General features: G+C 45.6%; 3 protein-coding genes across 4 annotated transcripts; 2 read left to right on the top strand and 1 right to left on the bottom strand.

Annotated features, from left to right (window-relative positions):
* Window positions 1-1012: 1012 nt before the first annotated feature.
* Window positions 1013-9874, top strand: LRRC59 (leucine rich repeat containing 59). 2 transcript variants are annotated; one of them, XM_075014788.1, is made up of 8 exons: window positions 1013-1361; window positions 2408-2516; window positions 3086-3145; window positions 3980-4138; window positions 4505-4609; window positions 5795-5867; window positions 7597-7770; window positions 9106-9874. In XM_075014788.1, the coding sequence occupies exons 1-8, from the start codon at window positions 1330-1332 to the stop codon at window positions 9348-9350; spliced, it is 957 nt and encodes a 318-aa protein (XP_074870889.1). In that variant the 5' UTR covers window positions 1013-1329; the 3' UTR covers window positions 9351-9874. The 2 variants fall into 2 exon arrangements, with proteins under 2 accessions (XP_074870889.1, XP_074870890.1); XM_075014789.1 differs by lacking the exon at window positions 1013-1361 and adding an exon at window positions 1399-1417.
* Window positions 9875-10023: 149 nt separating this feature from the next.
* On the bottom strand, window positions 10024-19162 carry EME1 (essential meiotic structure-specific endonuclease 1). The gene is made up of 9 exons (XM_075014787.1): window positions 19054-19162; window positions 17938-18799; window positions 17731-17858; window positions 16166-16255; window positions 15626-15747; window positions 15182-15320; window positions 14141-14256; window positions 12515-12704; window positions 10024-11569 (listed from the first exon to the last, which is right to left on the bottom strand). Exons 2-9 carry the CDS (start codon window positions 18764-18766, stop codon window positions 11393-11395), a joined length of 1791 nt encoding a protein of 596 aa, XP_074870888.1. The 5' UTR covers window positions 18767-18799; window positions 19054-19162; the 3' UTR covers window positions 10024-11392.
* Window positions 19163-19206: 44 nt separating this feature from the next.
* MRPL27 (mitochondrial ribosomal protein L27) lies at window positions 19207-24908 on the top strand. The gene is made up of 4 exons (XM_075014792.1): window positions 19207-19268; window positions 22751-22873; window positions 23905-23972; window positions 24428-24908. Exons 1-4 carry the CDS (start codon window positions 19223-19225, stop codon window positions 24632-24634), a joined length of 444 nt encoding a protein of 147 aa, XP_074870893.1. The 5' UTR covers window positions 19207-19222; the 3' UTR covers window positions 24635-24908.
* Window positions 24909-25401: the final 493 nt, after the last annotated feature.

Raw genomic sequence — 25401 nt, 5'->3', positions numbered from 1 at the left:
TCAGTCCCCTTCTGCCATAGGTCACAGCCCAAACCCCTGCACCCCAATCCCTTACCCCAAGCTCACTTCTGCATCCAACGTCCATCCCAGAACCCTATTAAGTCCTCCGTGAGTGTGGAAGAGGGCAGCCCTGGATCATGTACCAAATTCATGGAGTGAACCCCGCATCAAAAATGATTGCCCAGCCCTGCCATAGGGAAACAAGCAAGATATAGTAAACTCCTTCGTATCTGGCATTCTATTATCCAGAAGTCTAGAGTAACCAGCATTTTAACCATTAGTAAATGTTAGCTGCGTTTTCCATACATACAGTATTGTGAAAGTAAATACAAATAAACACAGAGTCTGTTCTGGTACGGCTATGGTCTGAAGAAGTGGGTCTGTCCCATAAAAGCTCACCTAATAAATTATTTTGTTAGTCCTTAAAGTACTACTTGACTGCTTGTTTTGATAGTATATAGACTAGCACAGCTCCCTCTCTTACTACAGCAAATACAGTACGAGTTTACAGTGTACAATACTACTGTTCTTGGTAAATAAAGTACTCTGTATACATTTTTGTTTGTTCCTTAATATCTAATCTTGTATTTTCTTCAGTGTTATGAATTGCTAGGTACATCTTGTTATTATCCAGAATATTTGAATATCTAGCAACCTCCTGGTCCTGGGGCTACCAAATATGAAAGAGTTTACTGCATTGTTTTTCTGTGGCTGCCAATGGATCCTGTTTTTGTTTTCTTTTTTAATTTCAGTGGCATTTAATATTTAACATTCAGTGGCATTTAATATTTAGCAAATCGGAGGGTAGAGGGGCTCACCTTGATAATATTTTTCTGATTTGTTAACCTTGATTACTGTTTTTGGTTCTCTGTGCCTTAAATATTGAGTCTGTTCTGGTCTGGCTACGGTCTGAAGAAGTGGGTCTGTCCCACGAAAACTCATCACCGAATAAATTATTTTGTTGGTCTTCAAAGTGCCACTGGACGGCTTTTTTGTTTTGATGGTATATAGACTAGCACGGCTCCCTCTCTGTCACTCCTTCTCTGCACTGGCTGCCATGTGTAAACTGGAATGCTGCCAGCTGGGTCTCAGTGTCCTGGGCAGTAGAGGGGTGACATCACCTGCCCTCTGGCTCCTCTCTGCCCCCACTCCCACCTTCTCCCCCCTCAACTCCCACGTTTACCCCTCCCCACGTCTTCTGCCCCCGCTGGGAACCGCCGGCCCTGCAGAGGGCGCCGCTCTGCCCCTCCTCCTCGTGGAGTGCGGGGCCCTCTTGGCCAGCGGGCGGCTCGTTAGCGCTGGCGAGCAGAGCCGAGACGTGGACGTTGCATGCGGAAGTGGCTGGCAGCGGAGGCGGGACCGTAAGTGCAGGGCCCGGGGAAGGGCTCTGCGTTGGCTCTAAGCCGCGCCCGGGAAGGTTGGGGAGTCCCCGTGGGGGAGGGGGAGGACCAGTGCGGGGGTAGCCCGGGGGGTTGGGGAGACCAGGGAAACTGAGGGTCTCGTGGGGGGCGCCCTGCCTGGCCAGAGCATTCCTACAGGGGCTCCGGGGTTATCTTCTGTCTGTGCTTTGCCTCTAAAGCCCCAGATGCTCGCTGGCCAGGGCAGAGGGGACGTGCCCGGCTCCTGCATTTGTTTTCCCCCTTCGCCCCCCCCCGCCCCCGTGCCCCCTTCCTTCTCCTGCTGACCAGAAGCAAAGGACTAAAAGCAAAACAAGCCACAGCAGGGTGTGATGGAACAGAGACAGGGAGTTGCGCCTCTTCCACCTCTGTCCATTGCCCCTTCCACTCAAGACCCTTAGTGCACCTGTATCTCTCCCATTCTGAGAGCTCTCTTCACAAACACCCTAGGAATATTCTCTCTCCCTCCCAAAAAACCCAACCAACTCAACCCCCAGTGGGAGAAACAGATACCTCATAGTGTTCTCCCTGTGCCTACTTGCCCTGCTGATATGAACACCTGTGGAGTCAGGCTCTGGAGGAGGCTGGGTTATTGCTGAGAAAATAAAACTCTTACTAATTCAGTCAGAAAAGCTTGGGAGGGTGCACACTACACTGGTGATCCTCATCAGGTGTCTCATATCTCAGTTGACAATATATCTCCAGCTTGAATTGGTAGAAGCACAACCAATAGCTGTTCAGTAACCTGTGCTAAACGAGTTGGTGGGCCATTGGTCCACTTCCCAGTAGACATGTTGCAAAGACCATGTCTACCGTTAGCCTGACTTAGCAAACGTTCTGGTATCCAGACCAGAGCAAGATCTGAAAGAGGACCAAAATATTACTCTAGAGGTAGTCTATAAAAGCTACAGTTGAGGCATACTTGCAGGGCACAACAGCTGTCATTACCCTTGCTGTAATTGTTAAGCAGATACAGAGTCACTTGAGACTCTTAATTAATCTATCAACAGGATCATGGCAAAAACTGGAGGAAAAGGAGTGAACCTGAAAGACAAACTTGATGGCAATGAACTGGACTTGAGCCTGAGTGACCTGAATGAGGTGCCAGTCAAAGAGCTGGTCAGTATCAGTCTTTTCTGAGAGATGTAAGGTAACATAGAGAAGCTTCTGAGGTTACACTGGTCTTTTGGAAATACTGGTCTGGAGGGGAAAGGAGGTGAGGCCTGAGAATTCATTGGCATTGATAATGTAAGTTTTGTGGGTTTACCAGCTGAAGGTGATGCCAGTTCGGTGTTTAAAGACACACACTCTGTTTCTCTTGGTTTGAAGAAAAGGGGAAGAGAAGGAACTTTCTTGAACTTTTTCTGTTGTCTTGACTTTTAGTGAAGTGGCCTGATGAAGAGCATGTTCTCAATTGACCTAATCTGTTTTAATCCAGTGTGTGCATTAAATATATACCTTAGGTGAAAGAATCTCTTTTAGGACTCGCGTTCATAAACACTTGAATTCAAATGATATATAGGAGTCACAAAAATAACTCAAATGGTGGTAACTGGAGAATTCTTAAACCTCCATGCTTGGGAGAAATCCCAAAGACTGAAGCAGAAATTTACATAGCAGGATATCAACATGTTAAAGTACTGTAGCTTTGATACAGGTTTAATTTGGTTCCTTGGCTCTTTTTTTAGGCTGCCCTTCCAAAGGCTACCATATTGGATTTGTCCTGTAACAATCTCACCTCCCTACCGGTAAGAAAAGAGAGAAGCTTTGTGGAGGAGGGTGTGGTCTGTTTGGAAATATCTGTAGAAAGGTACAATCATCCTCCTGCAAGGGAGGATGTGGTGGGAGTGTGATAACTACCAGTCATCTGATCTTTCCCCTTTTACAGGTGACTGACTTTTATTGAGGTTGGCTGACATATCACAGTAGCTATGATTTCTTACAGAAAACGAGTGTACTCACTGATACATTCCAATGTGCTCTACCAGTAGATACCAAAAGCATCATTCTGTGTCTTTCTTTAATTGTAATTATGTTGCTGTGTACAGCTCTGTTAAGGAGAGGACTCACTCTTCCCTCTGCTAGAGGAACAAGAGAGTAACTTTCCATCATGACACAAGCAGCTTTGTAACGATCCAGACCCCATTTGGATCTCCCTCAGTTCCCTGCAGGGTGCAGCACTGGCTAGTTCAGTAGTGGGCAAATACCATGCTGTGGACTGGATCCCGCTTGCCAGGGTTAGCCCCTGGCAGGCCACCTCTGCTGTATTTACCTGCACTTCTGCAGGTGTTCGGGTACGTACTGCTCCTATTGGCTGTGGATCACCATTCTCAGCCAATGGGAGCTGCAAGAAGTAATGTCCTGGTCCACACTGCTTTCTGCAGCTCCCATTGGCTGGGAACTGCAAGTGCATGTACCTGCAGAGGTGCACATGTATAAGTGGCAGCAGCCCACCAGGGGCTAACCCTGGTGAACCACCGCTATCGTATTTCCTGCCCCTGAGCTAGCTGCTCCATCTGTTTACTCCTTCGTATAGTTGACTGTCAGTCTTGTAAACATCTGCACTTCTTTTTGGGTTGTAGTCAGACTTCTGCAGTTTGACCCACCTGGTGAAACTGGATCTGAGTAAAAATCAGCTTCAGCAGCTCCCCTCAGACTTTGGTCGCCTGGTTAACTTGCAGCACCTGGACCTCCTGAACAACCGATTAGCCATGTTGCCAGTCAGTTTTGCACAGCTCAAGGTAAAACCCCTTTGCTCAGCAGTTTACTTAAGGCCTTGGATTGCAGTGCAGAGTCTTACGATGCTTCTGAAGTTGATTTCTCTAGTAAAAGGTCAGTCTCCACCAGCAGATCATGATGGGCTCCAAAATGTAACTGGAATCTGCAGAGCTGCCCTCGACAAAACTGCCACTGTTTTGTTACAATTAAACTCCTGCCTGAAATTTGCATTTGTCTCCCATCTCTTTCACTCCCATAACAAATTAAATAGCTCTTTGTTTCTGCTTTGATTCTCTACAATAGACATGACCTTGTTTATGCTCTTTCTTTGTTGCTGTATTGATGTGTGTCTACTCTAGCCTGGTCCCATTTTTGTTTCCCTCCTGCAGAATCTGAAGTGGTTGGATCTAAAGGACAACCCCTTGGATCCCACCCTGGCCAAAGTGGCAGGAGACTGCCTGGATGAGAAGCAATGTAAACAGGCTGCTGTCAGAGTAAGAAAACTGCTCTACATTTTATTCTTGTCTTCTTACTTAGATCCCGGGCCTGTTCTTTCTCCTCCTCTTGCTTGGAGGCTCTCAACATGGCAATTGTTGAGGTATCATCAGACAGGAGGGCAATGGCTAGTCCCATTCAAAGCCACTGTGACTTCACACCTGCCATGACCTTGGAATCTAGGAAGTGAGCTAAGCAGGGTGCCCAGCCAGAGGCAGCATTAAGGGTGAGCATTTAAATATTGATCACTAGGAAAAAGATGTACTCAGAAAAATGATCCATATCCAGGTTTGTACTTCTGAAGAAGTGTTGGCACTGCAGGTTTGTGTGGAGGGTTACAGCTGAGAGCCATGGAGCAGGGCTAGAGCAGGTTGGATCTTATGCTGTTGCTGCAACTCTGTGCCATTCCCCTTAGGGAGGGATCACATCCCTTTTCAGCATTAGAAAAAGCCTGTAATCACGGATTAGCGAGTGCACAACTAGCACCACTACACAGGCTGCAAGGAAGATTCCTTGTTTCATTGAGAGATTTTTGTCTGAGCCTGAAGCATCATCACCATCTCAACCAAAGTTGACACAGGACCCCAAACATTCACCAAAGTTATGGAAGTCTAAATCGAGGTATGCCAAGTTGCACCAGCTGACGATCTAGCCCAGTGCAGACTTTCCTTTACCAGACATTCGGTACCCTGGTAATGATATCATCAGGTTGGGGTCAAACTGCTATTGGTTGTCGTATAGCTTTCTTCATCATTAACATGTCTGTTACCTCAATTTCATGATTTAAGCCCAGTGTACTATAAGGCAAGCTGGACTAAACTGTGCAGCCAGGATTCCTGGATTCTGTGGCAGCCTCATTTAATTGAAGTGTTGTCTGTATTATTAATGCTCATATTTAACTCATATAATCAGTATAGTGTCTCCCCGTGTTGATACCTTGCCCCAGCTCTGAAGGACAGGGAGTTTTGTTCTGATGATGCATACCTTCAACGTGGAAGTTGTGGCATTGGTTTAAGTGCTTCTAGGTACTCACTTGTATTCTGCTTCTTTGAATCAGCAGTCAGTCCCAGAAAAGTGCATTCCTTTTCCCACTTACGGCTACATTCTAATGCTGACTCCATGTTAAGATGATTGCGTAATGATTCCACTGCATAGATCTCATGCTCTTGTCTTGGGTCTTGAAGGTGCTGCAGCATATGAAAGCTATCCAATCAGAGCAGGACCGAGAAAGGCAACGAAGGCTACAAGCAGAGCGAGGTAGGCACAAGAAGTTCTCACTCACTGCTCTAGGCTCTCTTCTGCTTCCACGGATTACATGTTCAAATCAACTGATTCTGCCCTTCCAAGGCAGCTAACAAAGACTGTTCCAAATATTGTGGCACCAAGGGCTTACAGAATGTTTGTATGGAATTGGAGATGAAGGAAGAGTTCCCTGGATAACCATGCCCCACTGCCTTGTGGGTTATCCTGGGAAGGAGCAAGGCTAAGGGAGTAAACCCTGACAGAATATCCGGAGGGGAGTCCTAAGGCGGTTCTGTGCCAACTTCTGGCATTGACCCAGCAACTCCTGCAGCTGAGCTGATACCAGACGTAGAGGTTATCCTCTCCTTTGGACTATATCAGTAAAGCCGAGAGGGGAACACTGGCACCTGGGCATCCCAGGGTCCCAAAAAATTGCCTAGGCTCGTGCCTGGAGAGGTACTCCAGGATCGCTTACTGCAAATGATGATCCCAAATGGAACTACGAAGGGCGCGATCCATAGTCTACATAGACTGAAGGATGCTACTACTACTCCCTGGATAACCAACTGCTTAAACCTGGTAAAGTGGAGAGGGGTGCGATCCACTTGGGAGGAGAGGCATGGGCCTCTAGTGGGTCAGTTGGGTAGCCACAGGAAAGCCTGATATGTTTGGATACCTGACCTGTACTGGGGAACCCCCAGAGGCAGATTTTTCTTCAGTGTGTCTTGAAAACTGATTTCCACGCTGATACACTGCACTGGAGAACTCTCTCTCCTTAAAGGAGATCATTCTCCAAAAGTACCTTTTTCTTCCCTCTTGGAACGATGGTGCGGTTTGAGTGCTGGAGCACGAGACTGGGAGTCTTACTGCTATTTGCTGTAAACATGCCACATAAGTCTTGTGTACACTGACAAAGTTCAGAGCTTTTATTCACCACAAGTAGAAGTGCTAGTGCAGAGAAGGTTCAGTTATTTTACTTCAATGGTGCTTAGAAAGAAAAACAAAAGAGACCTGTCCACAAAGAGCTTGTACCAATGCTATTGCCACTCATGAATCAGGAGCCCAAACTCTGAATGTAAATGAACCCTTAAAGGAACATTAGTCAACGGAAAAATCATATTTGTCTGAAAACTCTTAAGACCAAAGATCAGTATCATTGTAAAGTTAGTGATGAACATATTTTCAGTATATGTTTTGCATTTGACAACACTCAGTGCATGGCCAATTTCTTGTCTGCAAAACAGACCCTTAGGACTATTAAGAAGAGGCAGAAGAACCTTTTTTGACGTGGAATTTAAAAACCACACTACTCCTATATAAAGAGTCCCCTCAAGCTCAGATTTCTTCAAAATTAGTCACCTTAATATAAGTTGACAGTGTCCTTCTAAACTTTGGGCATCCGTTTCATGTGTAGGGAATAGGTGGACAATGCAGCATACGTGGTATCATGGGGCTGAGTTAATGCTTATAAAGTGCTGAGATTTATGGATAAGAGATGCTATTGACAAAGTGAAGGGGTGAGGAGTAGACGGGTATTTTTTCACTGACTCTCACATAAGGCTGCTTCCAGGAGAGCATAGACCAGAAGGGAGAAGATGGAATGCATGTAATACTTCTAGGCAATAAAATAGGACAGTTATTTCATTGCTTTAACCTCCTTGCGGGGAAGAGACAGCCACACAGCAAGGGGAAATGTGCAGCGCTGTTGTTGCAGATGGGGAAAAATGTTTGTGTTGGTCCTCAGAAATGGAGAAGCAGCGTGAAGCAGAGCAGCGAGCAAGGGAGGCTCAGGAGAGGGAACTGCGGAGGCGAGAGAAGGCAGAAGAGAAAGAACGCAGGAGACGGGAATACGATGCCCTAAGAGCCGCAAGGCAGCAGCAAGAAACACAAATACGAGAAGAAAGCAGTGAGATCCCAAGTAAGTCAACTGAGAGAAATACCCACCAAGGAGTGGGTGTGTTCTGTAGATTAGAGTAAGTGTTTTCATCTATATTTTGGTATTGCATAGGTGGAAGAGAATGAGACAACACGTCACCAATGATGTATATATTCCCCCAGTTCCAACATGCTTTTAATAGTGCCAGATTGTGTAGCAAGATGGTAGGAGGTAGTTGACTGTGGTGAATATGGTCATGGGGCTGAAGGAAATAGGCCAGTGTGGCAGAGCTATTTCAGAATTTTGCATATCAGTCAATAGCTGTGGGAGAACAAGCACAAAGTCAACATCTTTGTAATTGATGCAGCTTTTGATTATTCATCTGAAAGATTCAAAGTGAGGCAGTTGCTGCTAAGGTGTATTTCCTCTGCCTCATATAAGACATTGATTGTACCTTTCACATGCCTGGAAAAAAGTATTAACATAAGATGAATGCATTTAATCATATTCAAAGCTGTTTGCTCATCTGGATGTGGGCATTATGGTTGCTTTTTTTTGTGGGATCATAGAAATGGAAGGGACCTCAAGAGGTGAAGTCCAGACCCCTGCCCTCATGGCAGGACCAAGCACCATCTATATCAGTGTTTCTTAAACAATGTTCCGTGGAACACCTGATAGTCTATAAACAACTCGTAGGAGTATCATGAGCATTTTGGAAAAATACATTGATGGTATATGTTTTCTGTTATTAAAACCAGATACAATATTACTTCTTCATTGCTATGATACCTGCTTAAACTACTTCATTTTGTTTTTGCTGTATATGTTGCTGTTTGTTTTTTTCATCTGACAATTTTTTTTTCAAGAAAATTTTCACAGGTGTTCCTCATAAAAATATTTGGTGTTTGTTGGTCTCAAAAAGTTTAAGAAACACTGATCTATATCATGCCTGTTACCTATATATCCAACCTGTTCTTAAATATCTCTCATGATGAAGATTCTACAACCACCAGTACAGAATCACCATGACAGGTATTTTTCCCTAATGTCCAACCTAAACCTCCGGCTACAATTTAAGCCTGTTGCTTCTTGTCCTATGATCAGAGGCTAAACAAAAACATCTGTTTCCTGAAGAAATATGAAATGTTTAGTCCTTCGTGGTTGGGGCTAGTGCATAAGTTTTGACCTGAGGGATGCTAGGGAAATTGGAAATGGTGTGTAGTAATTTTTCTCATGTTATGGGAGAGCTAACCATGTGGTATAGCATTTTCCAATAAGGCACTCAAAACTGCATGTCGGATGTTACACGGATGGAAATTTCTCTTGATAACATGGTTTGGTTTCCTGTTCTCTTTCCCTCAATTTGTATCATTACAGAGCTTTCATCAGTTTCTCATCCATCTCAGCTGCCCCAGCACAGGCGCTCCTGGTTCCAGGCATTGTTGAAGCTGCTGCTCTTGGTGTTGCTGTGTGCCCTTAGCACTGTGGCAGTTTGCCGGGTCACAGAGCTGCAGCGTCAGTCTCTGTGCATCAGCGTGAACGCTCTCTATGAAGATGTGGTAACTGCTCTGCAAAGCCACAAACTGGTGCAAAATGTATTACACCAGAACTCTCAACAATGATGCTGCTACCTGGACATGTGCATTGTCAGCATTTCTTGCCACCATCAACACAGCCAGAATTCCTATGGAATTGCATTCTGGTGAAACTGCCTTTAATCAGTCAGCATTGGAGTTGCTGATCCATACAGAACGACTGCTTAGACCATTTTTGTTGTGCTTGTGTTGAAGCTGGTCTGCAATTTCTGTCGGTTGTTCACATTAAATTAGAATACATTAAAACTCCTTCCCTCACTAATGGAGCAGGCGGTTGCCAGTCAGCAGTGAGGAAAGCCATAGCCCAGCTGGGTAATGATGGCCCAGGAAGGAGGTGGAGTATTTTATCTGAGTATCCATCTTCCTGCTAACTCTTGTTAAGCAAGCCCTTGTTAAATCAGTCCTGGTATGGCTGGCTGGCATAGGCATATGAATAAGCCCACTTAGAACGACATAGGATGGCTGTATATTGATACTTCAGAGTGGAAGAGTGATGCAATGCTATTGAAGTAAGAATTGTCAGCTTTGTCAATATAACCATTTTCGCAGCAGTTTGGTGTCCGATTCTGAGCTGGATATTTATGTTGCTTACACATTTGTACGGTGCCTCATTTTATTATTATATCATAATGGGACCACAAACCTGAGACAGCTACAGAGGTAGCTGTGTTAGTCTGTATCTTTGCAAAACAACAAAAGGAGTCCTGTAACACTTTAAATTCATCAAAATAACGTATTACGTGATGAGCTTTCATGGGCCAGACTCACTTCTAACAAAACAGCTGGATTGAGGGAAAACTTGGCAGCCAGGCCAACTGATTTTTCTGGAGCGAGCGCCAGAGCACATTCCAGGACGGCTGTTGAAAGATGACTGCAGCTAGCTACCAGAATAGATCCTTTGACCCCAACCTATTCAAGAAGCAATACGAGTCAGTGCAGGACACTTGTACATATATTCTACTCAACAGTTCTAGCAAAGTTTGCCTTTGGCGAAGTACCTGTAGCAGGCAGCAGATGCACTGCTGTGATACACATTTTAACGGTAGGATGATCCTAAAGGCGATAGTGGCAAGGTGAAAAAAAAAATCATTAACTTTATCGGTCCTAGGATGGATGTATTAACAGAAAAATGGATCTCTTCTGTAGTGGCATTAGTAAAAGGATAAGTTTTATATATATATGGCATAGCATTTGACTTAACACTCATTTCAATAATTGCTTTGTGACAGGAATACGGAAAGACAACAGTTGCCCTCACACGTGTATTTGAATGCTGATGGCATCAGGGGAAGTTAAGTGCACATATCCAAAAGTAGGTGCCACTTTAAAGCATCACTCAGGGAAAATACATCCTGTTAATTCAGATCATTCTATAATCCATAAATCTGACTTTGGGTCCAAGCAAATCACACTGCATCTTAAGTCTGAGTCAGGACAGCTCTAAACTTTGTACTTGAGTAGGGTATGAAACCTCTCTGGGGGTGTACAGGAGGGCTTTGTTTTCCCTTTTCTTCACTAGAGAGAGAAAATTCTCCCACTCTAGACTACAGAATTGTGCTGTTTCCAGCAAGTGGTGTTAGACAGCAATGAATAAGCCAATGTCTCTCCAACAACACGTTTAGGTTTCGTTTTTTAAAACTTACTTGTAGGGGAAAAGATAAACAGAGCTGATGCGTTAAAGGGTGACACTAGAAATAAGCTCAGCTCATGCTGAAGAAACCTGGCCTTATACAGCAATCTTAATAGCTCCTAGGAGATTTGCTTTAAGAATAGAGATGTTGCATATCCTGGACAGGAACTGCAGTTTCATAGGCAGAAGGTGCACTAATGAAAGCTTCTTGAGGTCAGCATCACAACATGTGGATCAAAGAAAGTGTTGTAGGGCTTTCTGCTAACAGCACCTGTAGAGCATTTCAGTATCTTTGTGCCATAGGGAAGTGTTCTCCCTTGCAGCCTGGAGAAAGAGCCGATAAAGTCTTTATAAGCAAGACTCATAACTCCATTTATTAGCTAACAGTTCTTCCCAAAAGGGAGATGAATGTTTAAACAGCAAAATCCATGTTCTTGGGCTAGCCTGTGCCAGCCAGAGAGAGGTCAGGATTGAGAGAGGTCATCTGCAGAAAAATCCTTTTGGAGAGTTCTGGTCCAACCCGCCGAGACGTGGCAGTTACACCATCACCACGGCGCACGGGTATGTCTGCAAGCATGTTCTGTTGCTCCTGTTCTGAGAGGCATCTACGGTAGGCCTAGAAACAGTGCAAAAGAATGGTAATTTCCTCCATTGGCATGTCCCTTTGTCCACAAAGGCCAGAGGGGAAGGGCTCCTGCACTGCTTCAGCCTTTCATGTTTTACAGTCCTGTTGTCAGTTTTACCTCCGGGCCTCGGTTACCAAGAGGCAATGCCCATTACGACTGTGTTCACTGTAAGGACTGTACCATGCAGAAGACCACAACAGAAAAACGTACAGCCTGGCTACGTCTAGGAAAGCCAGGTTGGGTTTACTTACGCATGACCAAAGATTAATTTTCCTTCTTAAGGGGAATTTCTCATTCAAGTATGTGAGGGTATTAACATCAGTAAAATAGGTCTCCTTTCAGTAGCTTTGTTCTGCTCTGAAAGCCAGCCTATGACTTTCTGCCAAAGCTAAAGGATGCAGAGAAATTATCACTTCAATTTAAAGCCTTCAAACCCAGTTCTGCACCTCTGGGGTGTCAGTAAATCCTGTGAGAGGCCTGTTTATGTAGGGGTAATGACTAGGAAAAAAGCCTAGCAGGCTGTCCCAGTTTTTACACAGATTATTCCGGAGGCCCCTAAAAGAGCTCCTCCTCATGTTAGCAGCACCCTCACATGCAATCTACTGCTCAGAGCAGAGGAACTGAGAGACTGGCGTTTTATTCCTGATTCCGTGAATAACTCATTAGACTGCTGGGTCACAATCTATGGCTCACTTGTCTCTTCTGTGAAATGAGGAGAATACCCATCTTTCTAAGTGCTGAGAGAGCTGCCAAGGAAAGGTGGTATGGAAGTGTTTGTTGGGGTCACCCATGTACTGCCCTGAGGGGACTAAGTGTTTAAGAAAGTGCTCCACGGTGACACGGGATCAGTATTTCAATATTTCTCTCTCTGAGGCTATTTGCATTAGTAGTTCTGTGTGCGCACAATTTTACTGAGAATGACACAGCACCCTTACCTGCTTCAGAAGCAGAGGAGAAGGATATGCAGCCACAACAGCATTGGCCATCTCCAAGCTGACCCGGTTGAATTGCTGGATCTGCCTCTTCCAAACCTGCAAGAGGCCTTTCCCTGAGCGGTCCACTTTCACACCTCCACACCACTCACTCTCCAGGTGGAAGGAGAACCCTGTCTTCTCTCGCTGTTGCCTGCAGAGAGCGCAGAAGGGAAGGAGAGACAATCACAAAACTAATCTTTGCATCTCTCAATAGACAATAATGGAGAGAACACTGGCCACAGAGAAGGGAAGCCTCGCAACTGGCACAGAGATAGAATCAAGGTTGTGGTTTCAAATCTGATCTTTCTTCCTTACAACTGCTAGCAAGATCCTTTTACTGGGGTGGAAAATAACCAGTGAACTTGGCACATTAGAAGCAGGGGTAGCTGTAACAAAGGGGACAGAGGCAGCTACACCGGCTTTGTGCTATATAGGGATTCCTCTTAGCAAGAGCAACCTCATACCCCCTTTTGGCTATAGGAGCAGCACAAAAGTAACTGGATAGAGGGCAGAAACTGGCCCAAATAATCCATGCTTTTTTTAACTGATACCAATACTCCAGCACTCGTGAACAACCCTGCAACAAACCAATGCGCACACAATCTGGGGAAACAACTCAAGCTGTCAAAGAGACGTTAAAGCAGAGTACAGAAATATCTTAAAGGTTTGTGTGTTTTCATAGATGTTACTGCAAGACAAAACACTGAAGCTGCCATGAGGTGTGTGGTAGTAGGTGGTTTAAATGTACACTGCTGGGGAATGACCTATAAGGACATAATTACAATGTCTACTTATAACACTGACAGATCTGGGTTGGCAGCAGAAGGGATTGAACCTGCAAAGCATAGAAGATAAAGTCCTGGCTCTCAGCCAATGCTGTAGAGCAGACACTTCAGTCTTCCTAGTACATAGCCTCAGTGCTTCTGGGGTTACATACTAAATGAGAATTGTGTCTCAGTGCTATCACTCAATCACAAATATTTTCAGGGCAGAGCATAAAATTTTTGCTGGAGCAACAGAACCTAGCTTCAGAGCAGAGCCCTCCCTATTTACATCCCCTTTTCACCACCAAACAGATCAAAAAGATTTTTGCTTGACACCCTCTCTCAAGTCAGACTGACACCAACTAGGAGAAACAAGCTCTTGGGATTGTAGGCTATGCACCAACAGTTTCAATGCAAGAGACGCTGACATTATCTGCTTTAAAGCACCTAATTAGTGACTGCCCAGCACTGCCTGGTCTTCAAGGCTGTGTCTTCAATGTGAAAAAGGTGTGTTCTTAACTCAGGTTGAAGTAGCAATGAAGACACCGCAACTCAGGTTGGCAATTCACATGCAACCCTATGCTGCCGAAGAAGCTTTAGCTCATGCTGCTTACACAAGTTAAAGCAGAGTAATTTTGTCTTCCCTGCTATTATAGTCTGAACTAGGAACACTCCTATCTATTTTTTTGTAGTATTCTGTACAGCACTGAAGTAAGGCTGCATGACTGCTGTTCCCTTCCAATACTCATGGAAATGAGGCCTCTCCTGAGGCTATCCCTGAAAGCAAGCTAGCTTACAAAATAAATACCAGACACTCACTCACTTGAATGGTGCTTCAGCTATAGCTTTGGTGAACATACTGGCAAAGTCTCCAAGCTCCTTCCAACTCTCGAAGCTTCTAACCTGGACTCCCGTATGAAGCTGGAGATCCACCAATGCCTGCAGACATGACAGGGCCCAAAACTGAGTGAAGTGACTCATCCTTGTCTCCTTTCCGATCCGCACCCCCCTTTTTTTTTTTTGCTTATGGCAAAGATTTAGGGGGAGGTTTTGGGACGGGAACATGAATCCAAGAAGCCTCTGAAAACAGCCACTTCATGAAGTCACCAAACACCACAATCAAGATTGCATCAAGACAGGCTTTTCATAGGACTTAGTATCAGAGATGGTAAGGTGTTTTGGGATACTGCTGGACAATGAAAAGGCTGCTTCAAGTCAGCCACTCCCCCTAGTGGGAATGGCTAGTTTGAAACATTAAGACCATTTGGAGTGTTCTATCCATTCATTGCCTCTTGAGTTGCTCCATAGAAAAATGTGGCATATGCCAGTTTACTATTTAGCAAATTAATGTTTCCTTGAAGAGGACCCTGTTTTGCACCATTTACCCCAGCCCATTGTCATCTGTTGCACACACTCTTGTTAGGGTTATCCATTAGGCTATAAAGGACAATGAGTATTACATCGAAAAACCTACATTAAGGGAATGACATCTGAAATTGACATCCTGGTCTCCAGAGAGGAGAGACACACGTACAGCATTAGGGTCCTCTGGCAGCTAATCACAGATAATTATTGCCATCTGATTCAAACTGCCTCTCTAGCAGCAAGGAGAGCGTATTTAGTCACACAAAACCAAGCACCTGATTTTCACTAGCACAATAATCCTTGGGCCTATTTTGTTTCTTAGATATGTTCATATCAATTCTGCTTTGCTTGTGGTTGAGAAATGAGGCAGAAAGTCACTACCCACAAACCCACGTATTAAGCAGAATAGAATTCCCATCACCTCAGAGTGGGTCTTCTCACATAACATGCTAGGTTACTGTGAGACAGGAAAGGACAACAAAGCTCCAAATTTACCCACTTCTTCAACTTCCACCCTGGAGAGCTCTGGGCCAGAACCCCCCTTTTCCTTCTGTCTTTTCCGTTTCCTTTGGCCATCTCCACCGCTTCCATTCAGCACGGCCTGCCGCAGTTTCTTCCGAGACTGAACTTTGTGAGATCTGAGAAGAAAAAGAATAGCTAAGGAGTACACACCTCCTGCAATGCTAACAGAAGGCACTGAAGGACTGGTGCAGGAGTGCAGCTGTTGGGGAGCTTACAGTTACCAGCTGTCCCCAGTAGGAAATGCTGTAAAAGCAAAGGAACTCTCGTTACACAGACTCTTATTGCTGTTCTTCATGTCTCTGCCTTTGCCAGTAGGAAATACAAGTAAAGATGCATAACATCTATGGCACTTCAGCTGTGCCCACTGCCAGCATTTATCTCCTGAGAAACAACATCAAAATCTCTAAGTAAGAATTCTAACCTGAAGTATTTTTCTAGCTCAACGACAGCCAGTGCTAGAGTTTTCCTGGGTGCTCTCTCCATGACACAAGCTACAAAGCTCCGTAAAGTCTCTTTCGGTCCTTCTGTGCCATCCTGAATTGCCTAGAGGGCCAGAAAATAGCACTTCAAACCCTTTGAAGTATGCAGGACAGGACAGCACTAGCAAAGAGCAACCTCAGCCCCCTATCCTGCAACTGGAACCGTGCAGATGTCAGGGTTTCCTCATGCAGAGCCACTTGCAGAACTGGTATTCAGGTTCCAGTGCTGCAGTTAAGTCAAACCCCTCAAAATGCAGAGAAATTTCTGTACTCCCCTGGCCTCCTTCCAATACAGCCGCACTGGGGACAAGAGGTGTGGACTTCCCTCTTGCTGGTTTGAAAGGCTTGACAACATTGGACATTCATATAGTTTTATAACTTGTTCTAAGCCTCCAAAAGAAACTTCCATAAAAAGAAAAATGAGTACCAACTTTTGAGCAAGGCACATTTGGACAGCATGTATTAGCTATGAGAACCCCCACCTGTCTGTAGCTGTAGATCATGGATAAAAAATCCTCCAGGCGAAGTAGGACCAGGATATTGGGTTCCTCTATCCAGCTGCCGTCTTCAACCTGCACAATGTTGAACACGTGCTGGATTCAAGATATCAGTGAAACTGGCCCTAGCTTTACTTATAGCCACGCGTGAAACATTTCAATGTGAGAGCCTGGGAATGATCCACCTTCACTGAAATGATGGCTAAAAGTAGGACAGAGTTACCCAGATTAGTGATGACTTTTATAGTGCACATGTGGCACCAGTTTATTAGTAAGCTGAGTGAGAGCGCACAAAAGTTCAGGAACAAGAAGAGACCAGTAGGTCTCTGGGAAGCAGAGAAATGAGACACCGAAGTGGAGAACACTAAGAGAACTCAGCAGAAAGCAAGGGTCTGAGGATATGGACAACTCATTGTGTTTATATAGCATTAACAGAGAGCATCAATCTGCTTTACAGAGAGTCACTACTAGGAAAGATTCAACAAGGAGAAGCGGCACAGTGGCTCAGAGGGAGGGGAGTGAACTCCGTATCAAAGTGAATATCAACTACCCTTCTCAGGAGGGATCAGACCATAATGGAAGAGCAAGTTACTGGAGAGGTAGATGGGCACAAGGTCAGAAGTGCTGTGGAGAGCATGTCTGAATACAAGCAAAGGAATTCAAAATAGGATTCCAAGAGGGATAAGAAGCAAAGGCAATATGAAGGACGGGGATGTAATGGTTCCACTTCTGGGAAGAAGCACAGCTGAGATTCAAGAAGACTATAAGAGAGGGATTCAGAAAAGTTCAGAAAGCGAATAAAGGTGCAGGTAAGCATTTCAGAGGACTACGGCCAAGACAAGGACTGGCACTACTTAAGGGGACAGGCCAAAAATAAAGAGTTCAGATGAAAGAACACAGTCCATGATTCCATAAGCAACCAAGGTTTATGGTCCAGGTTTATTCCACATCTTTGAAATCACTGAAGGACTCTTAACTCAGAAGGAAGACTAATTTCTGAAGCATTCAGTAGTAAGAAATTATGGGTCAGCCAGGGCTGAGAGAATCATAGCACACAGGTTGTGAGAAATCAGGAGTGGAAAAGTCTGTTCTCTCCTGAGAAATAATGCCCAAGGTAAAACCTGGGATGCGAAGAAAATCACAGTCATAAGAAACATAAAGACAGGTACACCTGGGAGAAGAATTCTGCAGCACTCCTGAGAAAATAAAGGAGAAATCTAAATCTTCCTTAAGAAATGAGACAGATGTCTCAAAGGAAGCTTGAAAAGAAATTAGCCAGAGTTACCAGGACTGGGGATAAGATGGGATAAGTAAGGCTGGCAGTATTTGATTACATATCATCGAAAGGAAAAGCTAATGCAAACAAGAGGGAAATAAAGTTTCACATTCAAGGGAAAGACCCAGAAGTCAGTCTCATTTAAGATTCTTTGGGTAGCTCATAGACTGCGCAAGGTTACTACTAGTAACAGGAGACCACCAGGCAACACAAAGCCACATGCTAAATACAGAGGAAGAAAAAGGTGTGAACTTGAGACCTTGTTGTACCCTACCTGCGATGATCCAGCTCTCCTCCTCCAGGTGACGCTACAGGGAACAGCCTGACTCTCAATCACACAGTCACAGTTCATGGACTGCAAAGCACTGAGGACTTGCCCACCTCCTTCTACCTGTAAGAGAACTGAGATGGGTGCAGAGGTCAGCGGTCTGCAATGAAGGCTGTCAATTACCTCTTTTTTTCCAATCTTAACGAAAGGTACCTGGATCCAACACCACTGTTATGTGCTTCAGGCACTCCTCTGGTCGCTGGGCCTTCAGCATGTTGGCAAGAGCCTTCTTCCTCTCTCGCTCCTGCTCCTTCTGCACTTTCCGCTCTCTCACCCTCTGCAATGCAGCCTGACGAGAGCTCTCTTTCTCCTCCTGATAACATTTTGACTTCTTCTGCTGAGGGGACATTTCTGGATTTACCTCTGCCACCAAAAACCTTCTACCCTGGGCTGGAGAGTCTGACAGATGAACTGGAGATGGATGCAAAGGCACTGTCTTGGAATTTTGTGTGGCATCATCTTGGTTGCGATCCTGGGAAATGTCAGATAAGAGAGGAGTTCTCGTCCGAGTGTCAGAGGCCTTTGGCACCACCTGTTCTCTGCAGTCAGTAACCACTTGCTCACTGTTCTGACAGAGCACAGCACCCCTGCCTTTACACACTGCATCACAGCGACTCGGCTGCTGAGCCTCGGAATGCAAAATGCTAGTTTTGGAGGACTTGCTGTTCACCAATTTCACCCTCAGCCGTTCAGACAAGGGTCTTATGACCTCTTCTTCCTCACTGTCACTGCTCCGCATCGCAATCACGTCCTTACAAGGGCTGGCTCTGTCTGAACGCCATTTGCCGCGGAACTTTCTCCAGCCTGGGGAAGGAGGAGAGGATTGCTCAGAGTCAGAGCTGCAGATCACCACCTCTCTCTCCTTCGGGGGAGGCTGGCGGGGGCGACCGCTGCCGCCTTTGACCGCAGGAAGCTGTTGCTTTAGGAAAGTGAACGTTGGCAGCAGGTCCTCGGCCTCGCTCTGGTCCGACTCCAGGGACATCGTGGCCCGTCAGCGCCGTGTGAGGACCCACACCTGGAAGGGGAAGCAGAGCAGTGAGGCGCCGGCTCCAGGCAGTCCCCGGGCTGCTCCATAACTGACCGGTAACGTCCCAACCCCCACGAACCGCCCAGCCCTGCCGCGCCCCCGAGGGGTAAGCAGAGCCCGGGCCCCACGGAACCAGCCAACGCGCGGGCACAGGGGCCGGGCGGGGCTCAGGCCTCTCAGCCGAGAGGTGCGCACGGGACCCCCGCCCGCTACGAGGCGCCCCGGGCAGGGTCCGTACCGACCTCTCCCGCGCGCACCACTTCTCCCGCCTCCCCGGCCCACAAGAGGACCCACGAGTCCGAGTCCGAGTCCGAGTCCGCCCCCTGCTCTCCCGCGCATTCAAAGCTGCCGCCGCCACTCGGTCCCGACCGGAAATCCCCGCGCCGGAAGCGGAAGTGGTGGCGCAGGAAGATGGCGCTGGCGGGGCTAGGGGGCTTGGTGGCGGCGAACAGGCTGCGTGAGTGTGCGAGCGGGGAGCGGCGGCACGGGGAGCAGGGGCCGCGAGAGGGGCCTGGGGAGACCAGAGGGCGATGACTGGTGGGTGGGGGCAGGGCTGAGCCCTGGGAAGCGCAGGGTCAGAGGGACAGTCAGTCAGGGCAGAGGCTGGGGGGGGGGGGCTCTGCCCTCCCCTCCCCTCCCCTCCCGGGTTTAGGGCAGCCCGTGGGTGGGGAGTAGGAAATAGGGCACTTCTCCAGCGCGCCCTCCACAGCGGAGGGCGTGGAAGACAGCGAGCCCCGAGCCCGGTCACTGGCCTGCGGGCTGTGAGTCTGGGGACGAGCAAGCAGAGTGTTGGGGCCGTCGGTTTGAGCCACAGGCGTGGAGTGGTTGCAGCCTAACGGGGGCTCTTTGCACGTCACGAGGGATGTTGGGGACAGTGGAAGTCCTGCACGTGCTAAAACTGAGATGGTCTTAGGAGGGAAGGGTGGCACAAAGGGGGGGGTTGTGCTGCTGTGATCTGATAACGAGGTTGTACATGTGCCTGTGGGTGCTAGATATCTTTTTAAAGCACTGTGGGAGAAGGGGAGGACAGGCATGATAGAAGAGCTAGATATTATTAACTGAGCTAATGCCCCTCCTCTTCATCCCCTCCCTCCTTAATCCCCCCTTTTTCCTATTGGCATTCTGTCTTATCTGTCTAGGGTTCTGTATCATATTTAGCACCTGGATCCTTCCTAGAGCATGTGAAATTAGAGTAATTTGATGTCCTAATAGAATTAATACAAGTATATGGTTCTGTCAGGTCTGGGACATGAAAATCTATATGCTGGACACATCTTCCTATGCCAGTTCTTATGGGTTGGGCTAGTTCTGGTTTATAACTATTGATGCCAATGAGATCATTCCAGTTCTTAGAGTTGTCTACCTTTATATTAAGTATATGGAGATACACATCTCATAGAGCTGGAAGGGACCTTGAAAGGTTATCCAGTCTCCTGCCATCTTGGCAGAGCCAAGCACCATCCTCCCCTGCCTTTTTGTCCCAAATGGCCTCCTCAAGGATGGAACTCACAGCCCTGGTTTAGGAGGCCAATACTCAAGCTACTGAGCTATCCCTCCCCACCTGAGAGTAGAGTTGGCCCAATGTATAAAAGATCAGATGCTGGATTAGGAGGTGGGAGCTCAGTGATGCAGCAGCTACTTTTGTGTGTAGTACCCAGCTTGACTCTAAGCTGGAGGCTGATCATAACACTTTTGACCAGGCCTGTAATACTTATCTTTTGGTACAAGGCCTCCTTCTCCCTGACTTCTTCCCTCCCAAACCCTGTAAGATTTCAGTTTATCACTTTACATCCAGAGACAACAGAACACCCATCCATTGCAGTTTGAAGAACAGCTGCCTGGTAGAGAAGACACCTACTAGAGTGTCCATCAGATACTTGTGGAAGGAGAACTATGCTGGAGTAGAAGAAAACAGGGACTTGGAGTAAGGAGATGGTGTATTGAACTGCAAATTGTTTTGAAGTGGAGCAGTGTGGCATTGTTTCACCCAGGAAATTTTACATGTTTCTAACCAGCACATCACTTGCCTCAGTCCCTGAATTTTTTGTTAACAGACCATGTACCTTCACTGCTATTAGAATCAGGGCAGACCAAGCCTGGCATAAGTGAGGTGTCTGAAGTCAGAGCAATAACCTGCAATCTTGTTTTGTAGCTGTCTGTGAGGTACGCTAACAGCTGTTTGGTTTTCATGTCATTTAAGAGTCTAGTTTTGACTGAAATGAAACAAACTAAATGTAAATGGCTTGGCATCTACTCACTGGAGAACCTGCCCCTCTCTTTGTGCTCTACTGCCATCTTTATAGTTAGCAGTGGTGCTCAATCCAAAGTCCTTTCCTTATGAAACCAAAAAAATTGCTGCTAGGCCATTCTTGGGAGGGGCAGGATGAACTTCTCTAATCCAGAACCCTCTCATCCAGCAACATCTGTAATCCAGCATGATTTTAGTTAGCCAGACAACCACTCATCTGGGGTATGGCCAAGTTTTCTGCAGTCCCATAAAGTTTGTTTACAGCCATCAGTCTTGGCTCCCAGTGTTCTGTGCTGTTACTTAGCTGCGATTCACCCCTAAATTTCTTTTAAGAGCTCAATAAGCAGTGGAAGTGTTGGTAATGTGCTAGAAAATACTGACCTCCCATAGTCCAGGAAATTTTCTCATCCAGCACTGGTCATGTCACGAGGGTGCTGGACTAGAGAGGTTCAACCTGTATTTGTAAAGTGTCTTGATGTCCTCATGAGGTATTATACAAATATACAGTATGGTTTAAAACATAATATAATTACATTGGAGACCAAATAAAGGTAGTTATTTTCTTAGATACGATTACATTTAATCCCAGTCTAGTAAAAAATACTTGGCCAGGAGCCCTATAAATCCATCTACTTCCTTTCCTCATTCCACTGCTATTTTTCTTAAATCAGAGCCACTTTCTTTTACTTAATGTATTCTAAATTTATATAATAAATTGGTCCTTATGAAGACACCCCCCACATTTTTCTGATTTGCAATCAATTGAATTAAAATAACATTTTTTCGACCACTTTTCTTTTAATAAGAAAATTAGATTCTTGTGGTAAACACTGTTTAGCAATACACCACTTTAAACAGCTGAATAGAGCCATTTAGAGTAAAGGCAAAGAGACTGTTGCATCACAAGAACTAATTATATCCAAGACTCTTACGAAATTAAATTCACTAAAAGGCCAGGCTTTATTTATTGACTCTGGCTTTTGTGTATTTGGTTTTTACTCAAAAAACTTTAGGAGAAAAACATGTTGCACAGAGAAAGATGAACCAATTATTGTAACAATTTTATTTTTTTAACCTAGGCCTTCATTACTTGAGTGTGTGCTTAATTCATTCCTTTTTAGGACAGCAGTTAAATACGTGCTTGTGCATTGTGCGGTATCAGAGCTTTGATAAGTGTGTATAAAAATGAACAGTTTCATTATCTGGGGAATGTTAAAGCACTTGACAGACACTAAATAACTATGCTTACAGTTTGAGGTGAAGCATATATACCCACTTCACAGATGGGAAACCAAGGCACACAACATTGTGGCTTGTCTCAAGTTCAGACTGAGTTAGTGGAAGATAAATCCCAAGTGTCCTGAATTCCAGTGTTGTGTTTGTATCCATTGGCTGTGTTTGTTTTCTATAGCTCAGGGATTTAAAGGGCATGGCCACAACTAATCACAGAATGTTTGCATTTAGATGCGTTGCCTAAGTATTCCGCTACTCCATGGAGGAAGTGGGCTGCTTTCTGAAGTGTGACTTGATTGTGAGAAGGAAAGACACAATGGGTTAAATATAGATTATCTTTATAATACATTTATTCTCAGTGCTTTTATCTGCCTTTGGCTTTAACCTTTTTTTTTTTTTTTTTGAAGTTACACGAGCTTTGAATTATATTTTTGTCTTTTGTCTTTCTTCAAATACAGTTTTGGCTGCCCCGCAGGTGACTGCATTTACAGTGCGATGTGCATCCAAGAAGAGTGGAAGCAGCTCAAAAAATTACGGTGGTCGCAGTCCTGGGAAACGCTATGGCTATAAGAAAACGGATGGTAGGCCAGCCTGTCCATCTAGCTCCTGTACATGCCTGGGAATGTTCCCTGCACAAGTTACCTCCTTATCAGGGACTGTTACATGTGAAACTGCTGTGTGGTTCAGAGCTCAGATGGGAGGGGGTGTTTGTGAAACCCAAAGATTTAGCCGCCGTTGGCTTCACCACCACACATACATAACCACCATTGTGAGAGTAGCCAGCAGGAGACTGGAGTGACACAAGCTCACTTCCTGATCTGCCTTCATTCAGCAAATTGATGTTACCAATCAGAAACATGGGCTGGTTCTAACTTGGCCTGTTTCTGGAGAATCTGGGAGGAGGAATAGCCTAGGAGGCACTTGATAAGTTGCGTGCTTTTCCCTCACCATGTGCTCAGAAACTGGGCATTTCAAGTATACATAAAGAAGAGAATTATAAGGCTTAGTAGAAGCCAAAGTACAGATGCCTGCAAGTGAGTGCCTAACAAGTAGGGTGGGTTTGCAGATGGAAAAAACAGATAGAAAAGGCAATAAAAAATGCAGCAGGCAGAAAATGCCCTGTGCTCTTAAACTAACCTTTTCAAAGGTTAAAACTGCCTTTTGCCATTGCGTATCAAGTGCCTGGTATTCTCTGGTAGGAGCATTCTTTCTTTTTAGTGTTTGGGATTATTCTTCCTTAGAAAACATCCCGATCAGGGCCTTGTCTACACTTTTACCCTTGGTCTATTTCAGCTACACAAATCGTATAGCTGAAGTCGACAGTCCTACTCTGGTGTCTTCCACGCAATCAGGTCGAGGGCGGGTCTGCTCTCCTGTCAATGCTAGCTACTCTTCTCCTATTGGTGGAATAGCGGCTTTGAAGGGAGCGAACTTGAAGATTGATTTATTGTATCTTCAGTGGCATGAGAAATCGGAGCCCAATGGATTAGTTCCTGCCAGGTCAATCCCCAGCATAGTGTAAGACATTCCCCAAGACTGGCTTTGTGAGTTCTTACTCAGAGTATGGAGGTGACTTTTCTTCATAATCTGAATCCACATAACTCTTTTGCAGGTGCCTTTGTTCATGCAGGCAACATATTAGCCACCCAGCGAATAATGCGCTGGCATCCAGGGGCTCACGTGAGTTGCTTTTTCTTCGTTTATAGCTCTCCATAATCCAGACTTAGCTCTGTTTCTGTTTCCTCAGTTCCAGTCTATGGAACCCTAAAATCACTGTTTCATTACCCAACACGTTTTCCCGTTCATTCAAAACCATATTAGTGCAGGAGTCAGATTTAGTAAACAACTGGCGAGTTTTGACTATTACTATTGCAAGGTTTGTGTGTGAAGTTAATCCGTTCTCATGCTTCAGGGTTAGAATAATCTCTTCTCCCCTGTCCTGACAGCATGCAGAATTGTTATTAGCTCCTGAGTGCATTGTCCATATTGCCTTTCTTTGAAATATGGGGTATTGCCCCTTGCTGAAGCCAGGACACCAGGCTAGCAAGACCAATTGCTTGATCGATTGTTAAATGATACACAATGACCTAAACTTTTCCTTCCCTTTCTGACCATACACTGCTCACCTCCTCCAGGTGGGGATGGGTTGTAACAAGACTCTGTATGCTCTGGAGGATGGGATTGTGCGATTCACCAAGGAGGTCTATGTGCCACCACCTCACAGTGAAGAGAGCAGGGAAGTAATCTGTCGTCTACCCAAAGGGGCAGTGCTTTACAAAACCTTCATCAACATTGTCCCCACCACAGAACTGGGGCGCTTCAAGCTAGTCACCATGATCTGAGACTCTGCTGCCTCACACAGTAATGACTGAGGAGTTGGATTGATCACCTCAGCAATCCTGCCACGCAGTCAGAGATGTCTGGAGGGCTCTTCTAGAGCTGAAATGGCTGGTTGGCAACTCCAGTTTTCTGCTCCTAGAACTCACTGGGCGTAAATCTGAGCATTGCAGGGTACTATGGACTGCCTTGATGTTTGTAGGACTATATATGAAATAAATGTTCTGGGATTCTCTAACAGCCTGAGGGTGTTTGTGGAATAAGTTTAAAAGAAAAAGTGCTCAGTGAAGCTGCCTTTCCCTTCTGGACTGCTGCCCTCTAATCCAATGGGAAACACTGCATTTTCTGTACAGGAATTATCCCATTCTAGGTACAACCCTTTTGATACCTGGTATTCCTCAGAACAGTCCCTATTCTAATTGCACCTGATGCATGCTGGGAATTCTGAAAAAGGAAGAGAAGGTAGCAGACAAACACGGTCCTGAGTTCTGATCCCAGCTTTGGCACCTGCTCGTTCTGTGGCGTTGGGGCTCAACCCCTGCCTCAGTTTCCCCATTGGTAAAATAGGGATACTGGCAATCACTTCTAATACTTTATAAGAAGTACTCATAACTTACATAAAGCAGCTATCCTATGGGGAAACTGAGGCACAGTATTGCTCGGGGTTGCTGACTGGGTGTAACGATAACACCCTCTGGAGTATGCTAACCCTAATTGTTATTTCTGATACATGGGAGCTAACTGTAGTGGGGACCAGAGGAGCTATTGAATC

Source organism: Carettochelys insculpta, chromosome 20, assembly GCF_033958435.1.
Source record: "Carettochelys insculpta isolate YL-2023 chromosome 20, ASM3395843v1, whole genome shotgun sequence".
In the NCBI taxonomy this organism is placed as follows: Eukaryota; Metazoa; Chordata; order Testudines; family Carettochelyidae; genus Carettochelys; species Carettochelys insculpta.
This window is presented reverse-complemented; position numbering and strand designations above follow the sequence as displayed.